Raw genomic sequence first — 17,878 nt, forward strand, 5'->3', positions numbered from 1 at the left:
GTGATTAGTCTGTGTGTGTGTGTGTGTGTATGTGTGTGTGTGTGTGTTCATGCACACCTCTCCCTCTGTGGAGCTGATGCTGTCTCGCACAAGTCCTCTGCTACCCTTCATTTTGCTGGGTGAGTTTGGAGAGCCCTCCTTCAGTTCTGCAGCCACACACACACACACACACACACACACACACACACACACACACACACACACACACACACACACACACACACACACACACACACACACACAGCCAAACAAACAGACATGCAGAGACAGAAATAGCAAAATTGGTTTGGTTCAAAAGGAAAGTATAAAAAAACACCAATGTATGGTAAAGCTGTTCCATTTGTGTATAGCCTAACTGCTTTCAAGTCAAGTCATTTTATTGTAGAGCCCAATATCACAAATTACAAATTTGCCTCTAGGAACTTTACAGCAACACAACACCCTGGAACAACTCCCTAAAAACCAAAAAATCAACCTTTAACAGGGAGAAAAAATAGGAAGAAGCCTCAGGGACAGCAACAGAGGAGGGACCTCTGTGCACTTTGTTCGGTCATGGTCCGACTTTGGTCCATTAAAAAAGAACCATTGAGTTAAAATACTAAGTCCCCATTTCCCTTAAAAAGGTAACACTAAGGGCACAGCGTGGCGATCTATTCTGTTGCCTACCAACACGGGGATCGGCGGTTCGAATCCCCGCGTTACCTCCGGTTTGGTCAGGCGTCCCTACAGACGCAATTGGCTGTGTCTGCGAGTGGGAAGCCGGAAGAGGGTATGTGTCTTGGTCGCTACACTAGCACCTCCTCTGGTCGGTCGGGGAACCTGTTTGGGGGAGAGGGGGAACTGGGGGGAATAGCGTGATCCTCCTACGTGCTATGTCCCCCTGGTGAAACTCCTCACTGGCAGGTGAAAAGCAGCTGGCAACGCCACATGTATCGGAGGAGGCATGTGGTAGTCTGCAGCCCTCCCTGGATGGGCAGAGGGGGTGGAGCAGCGACCGGGACGGCTTGGAAGAGTGGAGTAATTGGCCGGATACAATTGCGGAGAAAAAGGGAGAAAAAGACAAAAGAAAAAAAATATCACCAATTAATCTCTTGAGGGAGAAACTTCTGGTCTGGTAAGTCAAAGAGTCAATTGCTGAAATTTGGAAGGATAAGAGAATTTCAGAAATTGCCTCCTGCTTTTACCCCTCCTCCTCCCCCACCTTTTTTCCTTTTCCTTTTCATGTCTTCCATCTATCTTTCTCCACAACGCCCCCGAAACCAACTCACGCACTCGTATCAGTACAGATCAAATCTCTGCGACAGCCTGTCTGCAGACCACAGCAGCACACACGGCACTTCTCCCCTTCCTTCAGATAGATGCAGCCAGCGAACTGAAGTCCGCAGAGATTAGATGGAAGAGGTGAAGCCAGACATGTGTGTTCACAATGGATTACTTGTTTGTTTTTGCTGGCTAAGGCCAAATGTGAAAAGGGGTGGGGGTGGGGGGTGTTGGAGGTGACAGTGCATGTGGACGTTAGGATTTTAAAGGTGAATGGAGAGGATTTGTGGAAAGACGGGCGCTGTAACACTTGCTTAATCCAAGGAAAGATTTAGCCCTTGTTGTGTGTCTTTGCAAGCATCTGTTTGTATTACATGCACTTTGTGTGACTGTGTGTGTATGTGAAAGAGAGGGGGAGAGAGAGAGAGAGAGAGAGAGAGAGTATCCTGATATTGGTATTTTCAGTCTGTAGTGTATTCCTACAATGTGCATTACAGGGCACAGACAGCGGACAGCAGAAGGCTTCAGGGAATAATAATGTGCAGGGGAGAGTGGTTCAGAGAACAGGCAGAAAAAAAATTTGACCCATCCAAACACTCCACCAACCCTTTGCTCTCTGAACCCTAAACACAATGTCAGGCGGGAGGCTGAGGCAGACACACACACACACACACACACACACACACACACACACACACACACACACACACACACACACACACACACACACACACACACACACACATGAATTTATGTATAAGCTGCAGCAACAGCAGCATCACATCCGAAATACCAAGTTACAGCAACGACACTATATAACCTGTTATATAGCAAATACTCTACAACAATATAGAGAAATACCCACAAGAACGGCCTGATGCCAAAAAAAAAACCGCTCTGTATGTTTCTCTTTTTTCTCACACATGTCCACGTTTCTTAATTTTGTCAGATAAATGTTACAAATCCACAATTCCTTGTTGGGTCCAAGCCGTGTCTCCCCCCCAAAAAGCAAGCATGGGGCAACAGAGAAGTGAATTCTTAGCTACACTTGCCGTTAGCCAGTCCTTTCGTTGAAACCAGGTAACACAAATTTAGGATTTTGTCGTTTGTCCCTTCGTGTTTTTTGAACATCGTTTGGACGATGTGTCCCCACTTTCTTCACTTCCAAGATTTCCCCCAGAGACGTCGAAGAAAATGGACGATAAACGTAAATAATCCACCTCATTCATGCTAACGCCCGCGCCCACCTTCCCCTCTACTCTCAAACAAGCAGCGCCTCAATGTATGTACCGTTACTCTGTACGTCCGCTGTCATTGGTCAAAAGTCCACTGGTCGGAATGATCAGCAAACAAAAGGGGCGTGCTACGACGCCTGTCACTTTGTGTATGTCCGCCGTCATTTGTCAAAAGTAAAAAAAAAATGTCAAAAGTCAGCGGCCTGAGGACTGCATGATCGGCAAATCAAGGAGGCGTGCCACAACGCCTGTCACTCACTACGAAGACGAATGGCAGCTGACGCTACTGTGTTTGCTATAAAAGATAAGCCCATTTAGATGTATCCTGTGTTTTTCTGGTGACTTTTTGGTGCTGTTGGTGCTCAAGGTTGCACAAAAATTTAAAACAATCTGTTCTAAGGTTTTTTTTTAAACAATAATTTTCTCATCTTTATTGTAAACGATAGGGAGGACTTAGCCCTGTTAGCCTATTTATTTAGCAAACCGTCCGTCCGTCCGTCCATGTGTGTGTGTGTGTGTGTGTGTGTGTGTGTGTGTGTGTGTGTGTGTGTGTGTATATATATATTTAAATATATATACATATATAAAATCATTGCTTTCATAAAGTGACTTTGAGTGTTAGAAAAGCGCAATATAAGTTTGATTTATTATTATTGTTAAAATTCTAGCACATTCATGTATTTAAAATAATTTTACATTTTTAGTTAGGACTGATTTCTGTTACCAAACACTTAATTGCCTAAACGATGGACATATCCCTCGCAAATGAAATCAATTCAGCTTTCATTGTGTAATTTTCAAGAATGCACTGGTTACCACACTGCTAAGGCCATGCTCTGCCTGTTTTTGTGTCAGTTTGTATAAGCTAGGAGGGGAAGTTATGGCACAGCACCAATATAAATAAACTATAAACCATTTTAATGCTAGCTGGAGTGAATTTAAGGGGGATTTTGACACAAGAAATTAGCGCGGTGGCAAAATTTAAGACCTGAAGTGCTGTATCCAAGACTTAAGATAACTTATGATGATTTAAAACACACAACAAATATGACCTTCTGGGATTCTGTTTTATTTGGCATAACTTTGCTGTCACTTCCTACTGTAGTGCTGTCCACCAAATCAAACTATACTACCGGTCTACTCAATATGAATCAATTCCCGTGTAGACGGACCTCTGGCTGGTGCGGGAGCCCTGACTGGGCTGTGCTGCTGCTCGCTGAGCCTCTCAGCACTGTTGCTGTTGTTGTTGTTGACCTGGATGCCATTCTGCTTCATCAGCTGCATCAGCTCTGACTCCAGCGAGGCAATCTGGAGCGAGAGAGAACACAATTTATGTTAACAGGCCGTGGGCTTTGAAAACAATTCATTTACTTACTGCAGCTGGTTTGAGTGGTGATTTAAACCAACCTCTACAATATATTAAATGTGCAGCTATTACATGGTTCCTAATCTGCTAATACTGCTTTTTGCCACTGTTTGTTTTTTGACAACATTTCACATTCACTATTATCTATTGACTTTTACAATGACTGTATTGTACTGTACTAGTGGGGTGCGGGATGAGGGATAATAGGGTAGAATGACCACTATCCGGAGGGGGGAAAAAGTATGGGCGAAGAACTGAGAAGCAACATGCATGACTGTCAAGTAACATGGCAAAAAGACATGGAAATGAATGTGGTGAGTGACAAATACACCTGCCATGTTCCCATGAACGCAAAGTTAACATGTTGTCTCCTCTGTCCAGAGGGACCGAAAAGGCAAAATTCCTTTTTCACTTGGGTAGGCAGAACACAGAGGCTCTACATGTGGAGAAAAAGCTACACCATTAGAAACTACTGTTGTAGGGCAAACGTGTGATTGTACACAACAGACAAGTGACACAATGTGCTTGAACAATTGTTGAGTATGATATAATCAAGGCAGTTGGCAAAAAAAAAAAAAAAGTTGAAAAGAGGGCGAGAGAAAAATAAATATAGATAGGCACATATGCATGCACACACACACACACACACACACACACACACACACACACACACACACACACACACACACACACACACACACACACACACACACACACACACACACACACACACAGATTTGGAGTAGGGTGCAGATAAGATAACAGATGAGAGATGGTGAGAATGGGAGAGATGCTGGCTCACCCTGACTTGAAGACCCTGGATCTCAGCCAGGTGGGCTTTCTCGGCTTCCTCCAGCCTCCTCCTCTCCGCATCCTCTTTCTGAACAAACTCCACTTCTCTGGAGGAAGAGGACCCAGAGGAGATGTTAATGTGCTGAGTGGGTGTAAGATACAGGGCAAAAAAAAAAAAAAAAAAAAAACAGAGAGAAGGCTGTGACAGTAACACATATGAAATGTATATCTGTGTGTGTGTGTGTGTGTGTGTGTGTGTGTGTGTGTGTGTGTGTGTGTGTGTGTGTGTGTGTGTGCATGCGCAAGTGAGTATTTGTGTGTCTTTGCATGCCAGAGGAGCCAGAGTTGTTTCCGAGTGTCACTTTCACTTGCTTCACTCAAATTCTTTTGCTCCAACTGAACACACAAACAGCACACAGATAGACAGACAGACAAGACACACACACACACACACACACACACACACACACACACACACACACACACACACACGCTAAAATAGCATCCGCCATACACACAAAACCACATGGTATGAATACTAAGCATGGCCTTCTGATTGAGATGTCTCACAGCATCCACTTTGCCCTTGGTCTGGGTTCTTGCTGTCTGGCTGCTGCATCCTGTCAGGCAAAATCCTCTGTTAGCAAGGTGCACAGAGAGTTCACAGTTAGCCTGCGTTGGCCTGGTGGGTCAGAGCCAATTAGAGCCAGTCAGAGAAGAGGGAAGCTGGAGAGGTTGTGATGGGACTGACCAAAGAGATCAATTCACCGGAGAGGAGGCCACGCAAACTGCCTTTAAATGGAAACTCAGCTCTCGGTGGTGGAGTGGGGCAGGACTCGCGAGTCCACGAAGACAAATATCCAGGCTCATACAACATGAAGGAGATTCTTATCACTGCTAAAATTATAATCCGATTCATTATACTGTGGTCGGGATTATTATTCACATACGCTGGTCTTGATCATTTGTGCAACAAAGTCATTATTTTGCATTTTTTTTGCATCTTAAATCAACATCTTGACCACTTTCGACTACTTTTGGCTTTCTAAATGAAACGATCCTCTTCTATATTGCCAAAGAAAACTGTTCAAGGTCTTGTAAGTCAAATTGATTGACTTATGCTAATGTATGAGTGCGTATCTTGATACTACAAAATAAGCGTAGTTTCAACTGTACATATAATGGTGCATAATTGATTATATTTCCCTTTTTACTAAGGCTAGTAAGACTGCCTCAAAAAATCAAAATGCAGGAATTAATAATTAATAGTTTATCAGAGGTCTAATGCCAAGGAAGAGGCAATAACACCAATTTTAGAAATGGCAAAACAAATTTGCTATAAAATTATATTAATTTCTATAAAACAGAAAAAAAACATTAAAAATACAACACACATATACTAAACCGCTAGGGGAAATAAAATATTTCACAAACCCATCGAACTCTATAGTATTGAAGAGGATAAGAATTGAAAATTAAAACACAGGTAGACAAGACTGAAAACAGTGAGGTAACCTGTAGGTTTTGGCATGGCTTCCAGCCTACACCCTCCACCAAATCAAACAAAAAATACACATATACCATACACACTACACTATTTAACCAAAATCCAACATCACCTTCCCCAGTCACAAAAAAAGTGCTCCCCTCCACAAATCCACTAATAAACTCATCTTCTCTAACATAACCATACAACATATTGTAGCGAATTCAGGGGGCAACCACAGGAACTGCCGCAGCCAGGACGCGAACCTGTATCGCCCGCACCGCGGGAGACATCGCTATTAGTCGAGCGGTTAGCGATGTCACCTGCAGTGCAGGTGATAGGGATACATATGTTGGCTCTGGGCTAACAGGTTGGACCCTTTAGTCAAGCGGTTAGCGATGTCTCCTGCGGTGCGGGCGAGACGGGTTCGTGTCCCGGCTGCGGCAGTTCCTGTGGTTGCCCCTCGAATTTGCTACAATATTAACATCTTTCCATTATACTCCTAAAAATATTCCACACCTCAGCTTTCCTCTTTTCGTAATAGGCTATATTCCTCCTTAGCTTGACAGCAAACCTTGCATGGCTTAAACCATAATTTAATAAATTAACTTACATCCTTTCACTTTGCCAGCCACCCCAAACAACCTCAATTCTTCCATCCCATTCTGTCCACAAACCCACCTCTTGAACATCTGCTTATTAATTCTTTCATTCTCAACATGTACCCCTCCAGCTCACAACATTCACCAAACTCATACATAAATGCTTCCACTCCCACACCACACACATCACATTCTTTCTTCACTTTCCCATCAAACTTACTGATTATTACATTATTGAACACCCTATTGTGCCTTAATAAAAAACAAAATTCTCACATTCAACACTGTTCCACGTCACTCAGATTCCTCCATATCCTCCCTACATCCATCTCATTCATAACCCTCCCCCACACTTTCTCCACAGCCGGTCTTCTCACTTCTTCCTCTCTTAAACATCTATACATCACTCTCGTTTTCATACTCATCAGACTCATTCTCCTCTCTCACATATACGTTTCTATCTCTCCTTCCTCATCCAAAACAGCCTCTCTCTCAATCATACTGACCCATTCTCTCGGCATCCCCCCCGCCTTGATGTTTCCAAATATCCTCTCTGCCGTTCCCAACCACAATCCATCACCCCTTCCCTTCACTTCATCTACCACGACCTTTGCCCTCATAAACCCTGGTACATACTCATACACTAAATCCCTTATCTTCCGAAACCCCGCTCTCCAAATCACCCTGTTGTAAATTGTGTTACTCTCAAATGTGATTTTTAGGAAAAATATTACAAATTTCAAGTTATTAAAAACCTGTCTCAAAAATTCAAGAAAAATGGTGTAAACAGCTTAGGCTGGTGTTGACTACAGTAGCCTACACTAAACGTGCCAACAGAGAAGAAGACACTTTATTTGTCATTGTACATAGGGCTACATACAGCAAAATTCATTGTCTGCATTCAACCCATCCTATTGTATAGTGGGCAGCTGCAACACCCGGGGACCAACTCCAGTTCTTCTTTCCATTGCCTTGCTCAGGGGCACAGACAGGAGTATTAACCCTAACATGCATGTCTTTTTGATGATGGGAAGAAACCGGAGTACCCGGTACAAACCCATGCAGAAAGGATGTGGGGTGGCCTAGGGTTCGAACCCATGACCTTCTTGCTGTGAGGCAACAGTGCTAACCACCGGACCACCGTGCCGTGGTCCGGTGGTTAGCACAGCAATGCCGAATCACAGGTATTTCTTTGTCATCAAACTTCAACGTTCAACCTGTACTGAAGTACCTTTTTCTACAAGTTATTATTGAGTTTCAGCAGCTTTTCTGGATTAAATTGAGCCTCTGATCAGTAAAAGTACAACCAATTGAAGCCCACTGAACTGGGCTTACATAACTTGCCTAGAATAACTCGTGGGTCAGGCCCACTTTACATGTGGTATTAACATGCATCTCAAGTGTGACAGCCACATAAAGACACAAGCGAAAAGGCTCCACTCTGAGAAAGGATTGTGATTCGATTCCCCGAACCCCCACCAGAAGTGGTCAGGGGCGCATTGCGACCACATTTTAGTCAATTGTAAATACAATCACGTTTCCAATCCATATAGAACATGTGGAGACTACCACATGTCTCCTCCGATACATGTGGAGTCACCAGCTGATTCTTTTCCCCTGACAGTAAGGAGTTTCGCCAGGGGAACATAGTGCGTGGGAGGATCATACTATTGCCCCCCGAACAGGTGCCCTGACCGACCAGAGGAGGCGCTAGTGCAGCAACCAGGAGACATACCCACATCCAGCTTCTCACCCACAGATACGGCCAATTGTATCTCTAGAGACGCCCGACCAAGCTGGAGGTAAAACAGGGATTTGAACTGGTGAGCCCCGTGTTGGTAGGCAACAGAATAGACCGCTAGGCTACCTGGACACTCCCGGACCGTTCTTGGTAATTCAACAGTCTTCACTTAATCTTATTTTGTGAACTTGTCTGTTTAATTCAAGTCAAATCAATTTAATTTGTATAGCCCAAAATCACAAGGTAGTCCCAAGGTCCTTTAAATCAGTACAATATACGACAATATATAACAGCCCCCCCTATCCTTGGACCCTAGACACGAATGAGGAAAAACTCCACAAGAAAAACCTTCTTCACCTCGTCACTGGATTATTCATCCACTGTAACTGTGACCATCTCCACACCATCCCGGGTCATGTCCATATTAAGTGTTATCTTTACATTATCCAACACGGTTTCTGATTAACTTGCAATAAAGAAAAACAGACATGGATTCATTGTAGTTGCTAATGATTTCTTCCCTTTTTCCGGAGTCTCTCAGTAAACACTAGAATCCAAGAAATCCACTTACACCTGCATCCAAACAGTCAGTGGCGGCCCTGAGAACCGAGATGAGATCAGCTGCACAAAACTGACCTCTCCTCTGCAGTTGCCTACTGAACACCAACTGTGAAAGATGGCTTCTTCCTCCATTCCGTATGATGAGAAAGAGTATAAATAACATTGTAACTGGATGAATGTTTATTTTAGACTGCCTAGTGGATGCAACTTTTGTGTAAATCTATTAAATACTGCATGAGGAAGTACCACACACAGTTATATGCATTGGTGCAGGACAGTGCAATCAGATCAGTGCAATCAATGAGACGCATATTAATGCAAGGTGTAAATACAATATGGCTAAATCATAACTGGACACAACCCAGATATGAGATGCATGTTAATACCAGATATAAAAGGGGCCTTAGATGTACTTGGAACTGCTGTAGTTTATCCTTCACAGGCTAACAAAGAGGCCCTGACCTAACCAAGTTCATATTATATTTCTGCTAGAAGTTTTTAGTATGCTCTCTGGCCTCTTATTTTCTCCATGATCCGGTACCTGACACTCCTCTAATTGCTAACAGTCCTGCCAGCCCTGACCCTTTACTTTTAACGCCTTTCTGTCTTAACCTCGTGTTGACTCACTTCTGCTGGAAGTCCTTGATGAGCTTCTTGGCCTTGTTGTACTTCTTCTCCAGGGTCTGATATTGGGCCTGGGCCTCCTTCAGATGTTCGTTGACAGTGTGGCAGAGGGTCTGAGCCTCAATCCAGTAGCTCTCCAGCTTCAACATCCTCTCCTTGTTCTCCTCGATGCTGGCCTTCAGCTGGCTCTTCTCTTTCTCCCAGCGCTGCTTCTCCCTCTCCACCGATGCCAGCTGGGGTGGGGCGAAAGACAAACACACCATGTAAGAGCAGTGTAAGGGTGAGGCCAAGAGCCTTTATAGGGGCACCTTTCTCATTTTTTACAAACATTCCGACATATAGCTCTTGCCAAGAGTCACTCTGAGTAAGTAGGCATTGGTTTGGTGTCTCTGTAAAGAATAATTCAACAAAACACTCGGACATTTAGCGGGTTGAGCCTCTGACTTTCAAGTTATGAAGGGTATGGCCTCAGGGTTCACACTTCCTCAAGCATATGCAGTCAACATATTTACATAGAAAATTGACATTTTGTTATATCACAACAAGAGTGTGAGGTCTCATTAGAGTCATCGTAGTCGTCCTTCTTGAAATTTTCCTTTCTGCCTATGGACCTTGGGTATGGGACGATTAATTTTAAACAGCCGGACTTAATAGTCACTGTTGAATATTACTGGAGTAGTTACCAATGCTGAACTTTTTCTGTAAAAAAAATGCAATGTTTTAGAGATAGAGACTATCAATTTTTTTTCTAATTGTTGACAGTAAAGATTAGGCATTGATTTCCCCCCCCTAAGATGTATATAGAGCATTTTGAAAGTGAAAGTTTGAAATGTGACCACTCTATGTACCTCATGCCTCACATCACTGCAGAGGTAAAGGGATCTGTTATTTAAATGTTATTAAAGCCTTCCATAAAACATTAAACTGCATGAAAGCCCAAATCATAGCGTGCTAACAAAGCAGCATGATGAGTCTTAATATCCCAGACAGACAGAAAACTGCTGATAGAGTTATAGGACAGAATTCATAATGATAAGGACTTTACTATTAGCTACTCTAATTGAACCCCTTCTTTGAGGTTTGGCTCTATTCAGCATTCGACTCTATTCTAGCATTACTGTATTTCATCTAACCCATAAAATGAGACCTAGCCTTCTCCCCTAAAAGCTTTTAAGGCACCAGTTCCCAGATGCATTTGAGCGTATCAACCCACAGCACATTAATTTAGGAACTAATCAAATTAGGCGTTTAATTTTGCCTGAACATATAATTCATGCCTTGTGCAGATGGTAGGAAGTGCACACAGATATGCAGATATATACACAGACACATGTATGTGTGCAGACAGAAAGATAAAACAAATCAAACTCCCTGGTTTTCTGCCTGGCATTCTCGCTTTCCTGCATACTTGTGACACTGAGAGCTAAACAAAAGGATGTTTTTCAGACACATGATGCAAACTGCTGAAATAACACATGCAAGAGCAGATAAACCTGAAATACACCTAAAATGGCAACTACTGCATTCTGTTGCAGGACACTATATATTTCTAAAAGATATCCAACACTAATAAATTCTGAAATCCAATTTACCACATACATAGAATCATTAATCTACATGGCTGTAGTAGAAATAGACACTATCTAGCTCTTACTAACCAATAAAATCTAACTAGAAAACTTTCCAAAGAAGCCAAAACTCCACACCCCCAACTAACAGGCTTATGTCTTGTTTTCCGATGACAATGTCAACTCGCACATCCATTTGAGAATGATGAAAACTAACAAATGTAAATCATTTGCACCTTCGACTGGCTTCCAGAATGACACGCCGAGGCTCTTACCTTGTTCTTAAGCTTCTGGATCTCAGCCTCGGTCACCGTGTGCTTGATCTGGAGCTGTTGGAGGGACAGGAGAAGAGCGGAGAGAGGGGGAAAGGGATGGTCAGATGATGGAGGGCGAGTGCGCAGGCTCGCTGCTGTCGATACAGTGTGACGGATGGAGGCAGCCGACCCTGTCCGCCCTGACAGCACTGCAGCCTTACCACCGACACACCCTCACAGGGGAGGGAGACACTCCCCGACACAGGGACAGGAGGATATACCCTGGCTCTGCTTGGGTCTCATTCAGCTTTGAGAAAAGGGGATAAGAGAACTCTATAGGTAGAACTCTATAGTAGGTAGATGGATAAAGTGGGGCAAAATGGACAAGATGTTCTGGTAATGCTGGATGCATGCTGTGTAATTAGCAAGACATCACAGGAACCCAATACTGAAGTGTCTCTAGCTTTTAGGATGGATGGATGGATGGATGGATGGATAGACAGATAGACAGATAGATAGATAGATAGATAGATAGATAGATAGATAGATAGATAGATAGATAGATAGATAGATAGATAGATAGATAGATAGATAGATAGATAGATAGATAGATAGATAGATAGATAGATAGATAGATAGATAGATAGATAGATAGATAGTAGCAGAGTTTTACCCAGAGTCCTATGTCCTCCAGCTCAAATGGGAAAATGAGAAGGTGACATGGCACTAGCAATCAGCCATATAAGGTTTGGCAGGTATAAACCTACAGTAGGTGCACATTGAGATTTTTAAATTAATTGTTTATAGAATCAATGGTAATGTAGAGTATCTTGTTGAAGGTCCTTGGAGTTTGCAAAGCTGACGGAGTTCATTTAACACAGCCCTTGTGCCGCGGCTCATTGCAATTTCAAGCCTCTCTGCTACGATCACAAAGGGCTTTGCAGAACATTCACAAACAGACAGTGCTATGAATCACAGAGGAGTCTTATCTCTTGCCGAAGCAAACTGCAACTGAGTTAAAAAGGTGTGTGTGTGTGTGTGTGTGTGTGTGTGTGTGTGTGTGTGTGTGTGTGTGTGTGTGTGTGTGAGAGAGAGATAGCAATAGAGAGAGAGTAAGAGGGACAGAGAGTGCATATTTTAGAAAAGAGACAGAGAAAAGCAAGACCATGTGAGAAAGAGAGCATTTAAATAAATAACTACTGCGAGAGGTACACAAAGGGAGAGAGCGACGAGAGGGGGAAACGAGAGACAGCGATAGGAGTGCAGAGGGCTTGGGACTGGGGGATTACATTATTGTTTCACTCAATATCCCCAGCTGTGCCCGCAGTGCAGCAGAAACCATTTGTTAAATGTGTCATATAGCTATTGTGGCAGTCGGGAGAGGCTAAAATGTAACGGTGCCAAATGTAGCGCCGGAACGCTCAATCAATATTACCGACTGCTCAGCGGCCTAAAAAAGCATAAAAATGAGTTAAGTGTCAATGAAGACAACCTCACATTTTGTCACCGCTGTTTTGCAGTGAGTTCATTGCTAGTACGGTAGGACCATAAACACAACGGTTTTAGCTCATTTCTTAGATGCATGCTGGGTCAGGAGCTGCAAAGGCCGAGTTACCGTATAAGCAAGTCTGAAATACAGGTTGTTAAGTGTGATGCTTCTCCTCCTCTGAGGATTTCCACCGTGCATAGGTAACTAGCGATGAAACGAGCACAAGTCTTAAATCAGTTTCAAAGTCATGCTTCTAATCTTCTAGATTAGGATTTGAGGGGCGTAAGGGAATTTTAGATTATAGTTTTACCAAGTTAAGCAGGGGAAATGCATGTGGAGGAATCTTTTCAGCATTAAATGAAAGTTTCCTTTATCCCTGCGGAAATGCTATGTACGCCTTTTGGTGCAGGTGTATTTTTTATTTTTTGGTCAAAGTGGGCTAGCTCCAACAAGGCGTTCACATATAATGTTCAGTTTACGCAGGTCCCATAGGCAGGGATTGAATTAGCAGATGTGGAATCTGATTTGACTGGACGCGTTACCTCTCTGAACTTCTGGTACAGCTTGGTGGCGTCGAGCTCCGATGGAGACAGGATGTCATCTGTCTCTGGCAAATCAAACACCTCGATGTTCTTCTCCCCGTCTGGCTCCGCTGGTCCCGCCTCCTCCTCATCTGTGGCGTACTCCCCTGTCTGCTTTGGGAGTGAATACAGCAGTAAGTAACATGGTTCTACACCCCCTTCTTCTCTCTTTTCATAACCAACAGATAACAAGAGATCCATGCAGGGTTAACGTCCATGGGCACCAAAATCTCCACCCCAGGAGGATGATCAAGTGTCACTTGCAGGGATAACTAATCCTAGGATTAATTCCCCTGTGTGTGTGTGCGTGTGTGTGTGTGTGTGTGTGTGTGTGTGTGTGTGTGTGTGTGTGTGTGATGGTCAAAGACTGATATTGTGGACTGGTTTGTAAGGCTCCGCTGTATTATCCTGCAAAGCTATCTGCAGTCATGTCTTTATGCATGCTCAGTAATCCAGGTAAGGAGTTGAATCAGTTCATCTGGACACAACATTTATTGAATAAACGTTATGTCCTGATGAACTGATTCAGCTTTCTGTGACCACCTGTATTCAGTTTTCACTGTGGAAACAACAGCCTTCAAAACAGACTGCAAACACAATAAAATCAACAAGCCAGCTAGTTATCAATTTCTCAGATAGATTGACAGCTAGCTAGATAAGATAGATAGACAGATACTATGTTTGACAGATGGTATCTCCCATCCATCTATCTATCTATCTATCCATCCATCCATCCATCCATCCATACCTCCTTAAAGCTAAAGCTAGTCGTCTTTCAGTATTTGGTTCTTGTGCTGCCCTGCTGAATAACCAGAGTGCATCTGGCAATATCAGAACATCTCTGAGAATTTTCCTAATGTTAACCACTAATCACTGTCAATTTAGCAAACCCTGAGCAAACCTGGTTTAATGGCAGCGGTTCTGTCTGAATGTTATGGTGATTTCATTTAGTGAGTGATCAGTTAATTCAGTTTATATAAATCTAATCACCAGAAAGAGTCAATAAACCTTCATTTTTGAGCATTCAAAAGATATTCGACAAAAGGCTTTAGTCTCTTTTACATGTCTACCATCCACAAAACACAAGATTAGCATCAGGCATCGCATAATGGACTGAATGATGCCAATGTTGGGAGTAATCGTTGGATATCTGAAACCCATGGCGGTGCCTGAGGCCTGCTAGCTCCATTGTTGCAAGGCCAGGCCATTATAATCTCTCTCTCTTTTTCTCTCACGCACTTTTTCTTTCTCTGTCTCGCCTGCGGCTATCCCATTCTATCCACTGCTTCCATCTCTCCCTCTCATCTTCCACCTAACCATACCTCACTTTTTCAAGTCAGTTCACTTTTCATCTCTCTTGTCTTGCGTCCTTTGCTTCCATGTTATTGTGGAAAAATTCAAACAAATGTCACGTTTGGCACAATGTTAAACAAACATAGTGGAATCCAACTCTCTTTTGTTCTCTTTTTTCCTCTCTTTCTCTCTTGCCCTTTATGTCAGTCACTTTCTTGCTGTCACTTCTCTTTAATTTGCCCACACGTCTCTCCTTACCTCTCCTGATTGACCCTACCTTCAAAACTATGTTAAACAGTCGATCTGCAGTTCAAACATTTCTTGTCTGTTTCTTTCACCCTCCATCACCGCCCTGACGCTCACTAACCCCGTTGCTAACCCAAATTTATAGCCTATGCCCATGTCCCCTCCCCTTCCTCTCCTCTCCTAGACCTCTCCCCCGTCCTCCCACCATCTTTGTTCCTTCTTGGCAGATAGCAGCATCAAGGCCTGATTTGTTTGGCTGAGTCGCTGACGGAGAGGTCCATTTCCATAATAGGCTTGCTTGTTGCCATGGTACCAACATCCTCTACATTCAAGTCCCACTTAAGAAGGTGAGGTTAACCATCAAATACACGGGGAGGGGGAACAGTAACACCCGTATGCTGATGATATGATGAATAAACATATCACCTGCTAGTGCTTGCATGATGATGAGCGGGATGGATGTTCGGGGAGATATTTCGCAGCTGTTGTTTGGAGGTTGCACAGTGTGTGATGATGTGAACTATGAATGCCAAATATAAATACGATACGTGAGTAATGTCTTTAGCTGACTGCTGAGGATGCGGACTATGGTTTGCATTTTTTATCTGCTGAGAAAGACAGGAAACCTCTGTGCATGTATGGGGACCCCGGTGAACCCCTGTGTGTGTGTCTGTTTAGGTGCATGTGTATTTCAGTATGCATATACATACATGTGTGTACAAACAAATGTACTATATTGAGCTAAGCAGCACTCCTAGTGAGAAATGACCTGCTCCTCCCTCCTCCTCCTCAGAACTTTGGGAAAATGTTCTAATATTAACGGACAAATTAATATTGATGCGAACTTTTTTATTGCCCCATAGATCATTGCATTGGCTTTGTAATTGTTCATGCTATTGGCATTTATGTCGGGAGTTATGGATGTTTCGGTGTCATTGGGGCAGATTTGAAGTGTGTTTTTACAACTTTTGGATATCAGTCTCTTTTACAGATTAGTGTTTTCAATACAGTTATTGTTGTCATTTCTGTGCCCAGCAGGTGTCTGTAGAGGGGATCGCTTGTTCATGTAAAGATCTGAAATCCCCCATGATGTATAGCTTAAAGCTTTTATTGTTTTCTTCCGTTTATTTTAAATTTACTGACCCCCAAACGAGAGCTGTGAATGAAGACAACAAATGAAGAACGGACCATGTAATAAACCCTGCAGACAGGGGTGGACAGCACAATGCGGGGTTTTACAAAAGACTGAACTGAAGCCTTGACTTTCTATAGGATTTGTGATGAGAGCTGACAGCACTGTGTGTGTGGGGCCATAATTATGATGGCACTGCCTGGAGGAGAGTTTCTTATGCATGAGGACCCTCACTACCACACCCACCAGGAAAAGAAGGCTTTCTCTCAACAATGAGGATAGTGCAAGGTACGGGGGGGGGGGGTACTTGAGCATGTCGATGTGTTTGCTTGTACACACGAGTAGATCTGTGCAAGAGCACACTGGTCTGTACGTCTCTGTGGGTGTATGCATTCAGGCATTTCACTGTATGATTGAGTGTGTGTGTGTGTGTGTGTGTGTGTGTGTGTGTGTGTGTGTGTGTGTGTGTGTAAATGTACATGTGCTCTACGCATCTAAGAATGTGCACAAAACTGAGTTCCTGTAAATGCACGCGCACACACACACACGCATGCGCGCACAGTATGAGCAGCAGGGGCTCTGAGCTGAGTGGCTGGTGGATTAGCTGCTTTATGAGGAAGCAGCAGCATCAGGGATATAGTGGGACAGGGAAATGCTGAGAGATGCTTTCTAGCACTGAGGCATGCATGGTATGTCATTGTGTATGTGTGTGTGTGTGTGTCTGTGTGTAAGGGAGAGAGAAAAAGTGTCTCAAAACTTGTCAGTTATATGAATTAACGAGCTATATTTTTCAAGCAAAGCTTCAGTCAAGTGTCTCGGGATGAAGGCTGCTTTAACATAGCTGTCATCTCAGAGCAAAAAATCTCCAATCCAGTGTCACGTGTGAAAAATGCACTGACATACATGCGAAGTGTAGCGCAATGCAGATATACTGAGGGTACTCGAGAGGAGATCAAACAATTTGAAGCCCTTTGTGGGACTGTCATCTGCAAGACTTGTTACGGTTCCTCTACTCCAGAACTATGTGGGTGGGATCTTTCACAGGTAATGGAATCACATTCAGAAAGTCAAGGTATTTTCTTTAACCATCAGCCTCTGCAATCCAACTGTACAGGGTTACTGGGTGCATTCAAATGACGTGAACTTCCGAGGGTGGTGGTGAACTCTGACCTCCCTGTGCAGGGCAACAAGCGGAAGGATTTCCCTGCAGGGATCTATAAGCTTTCATATAATGACAAATGGAGTGGATCGGACATCTTTATGAAGTTAAAGACGTCTTTTCTACAGACTAAAGACCCAGGGTCAGATTATTGACTTAAGCCCCATTCAAACTTGATTTGTTTCAATTTGGGAATGCCTGAGAATCAAATTTTTACTAACAGCATTTGTAATTTGATTTGGATTAAAACGTGCAATGTCTGGAATTCTTGTAAGTACAAAAAGCAAAAAAAAAAATTTTTTTATCTTGTTTCGATATACAACGTACCCTCACAGTTTAATCTATTCGGAAGCTTCACATTGAAAAACACGGGGGGGGGGGGTACTTTCAGTAATGCCATAAGGTGGCAGTCGTGCAACAGCACAGTCACAAGTAAGTGGCTCTCTGGTAACCATCAACTGGCTTTTTAAACACTGTACAATAGTGTTT

General features: G+C 43.3%; 1 protein-coding gene across 1 annotated transcript in view; it reads right to left on the reverse strand.

Annotated features, from left to right (window-relative positions):
- ppp1r9a (protein phosphatase 1, regulatory subunit 9A) overlaps positions 1-17,878 on the reverse strand; it is a 69,907-nt gene that overhangs the window by 20,215 nt on the left and 31,814 nt on the right. The window contains exons 4-10 of the mRNA XM_056297988.1: positions 16,242-16,299; positions 13,521-13,673; positions 11,511-11,564; positions 9,671-9,900; positions 4,664-4,760; positions 3,668-3,803; positions 58-146 (exon numbers count right to left, since the gene is read on the reverse strand). Coding sequence (XP_056153963.1) covers positions 58-146; positions 3,668-3,803; positions 4,664-4,760; positions 9,671-9,900; positions 11,511-11,564; positions 13,521-13,673; positions 16,242-16,299 — 817 coding nt within the window. The remainder of the gene's footprint in view (positions 1-57; positions 147-3,667; positions 3,804-4,663; positions 4,761-9,670; positions 9,901-11,510; positions 11,565-13,520; positions 13,674-16,241; positions 16,300-17,878) is intronic.

This window comes from Lampris incognitus, chromosome 18 (genome assembly GCF_029633865.1).
Source record: "Lampris incognitus isolate fLamInc1 chromosome 18, fLamInc1.hap2, whole genome shotgun sequence".
Classification (NCBI taxonomy): Eukaryota; Metazoa; Chordata; class Actinopteri; order Lampriformes; family Lampridae; genus Lampris; species Lampris incognitus.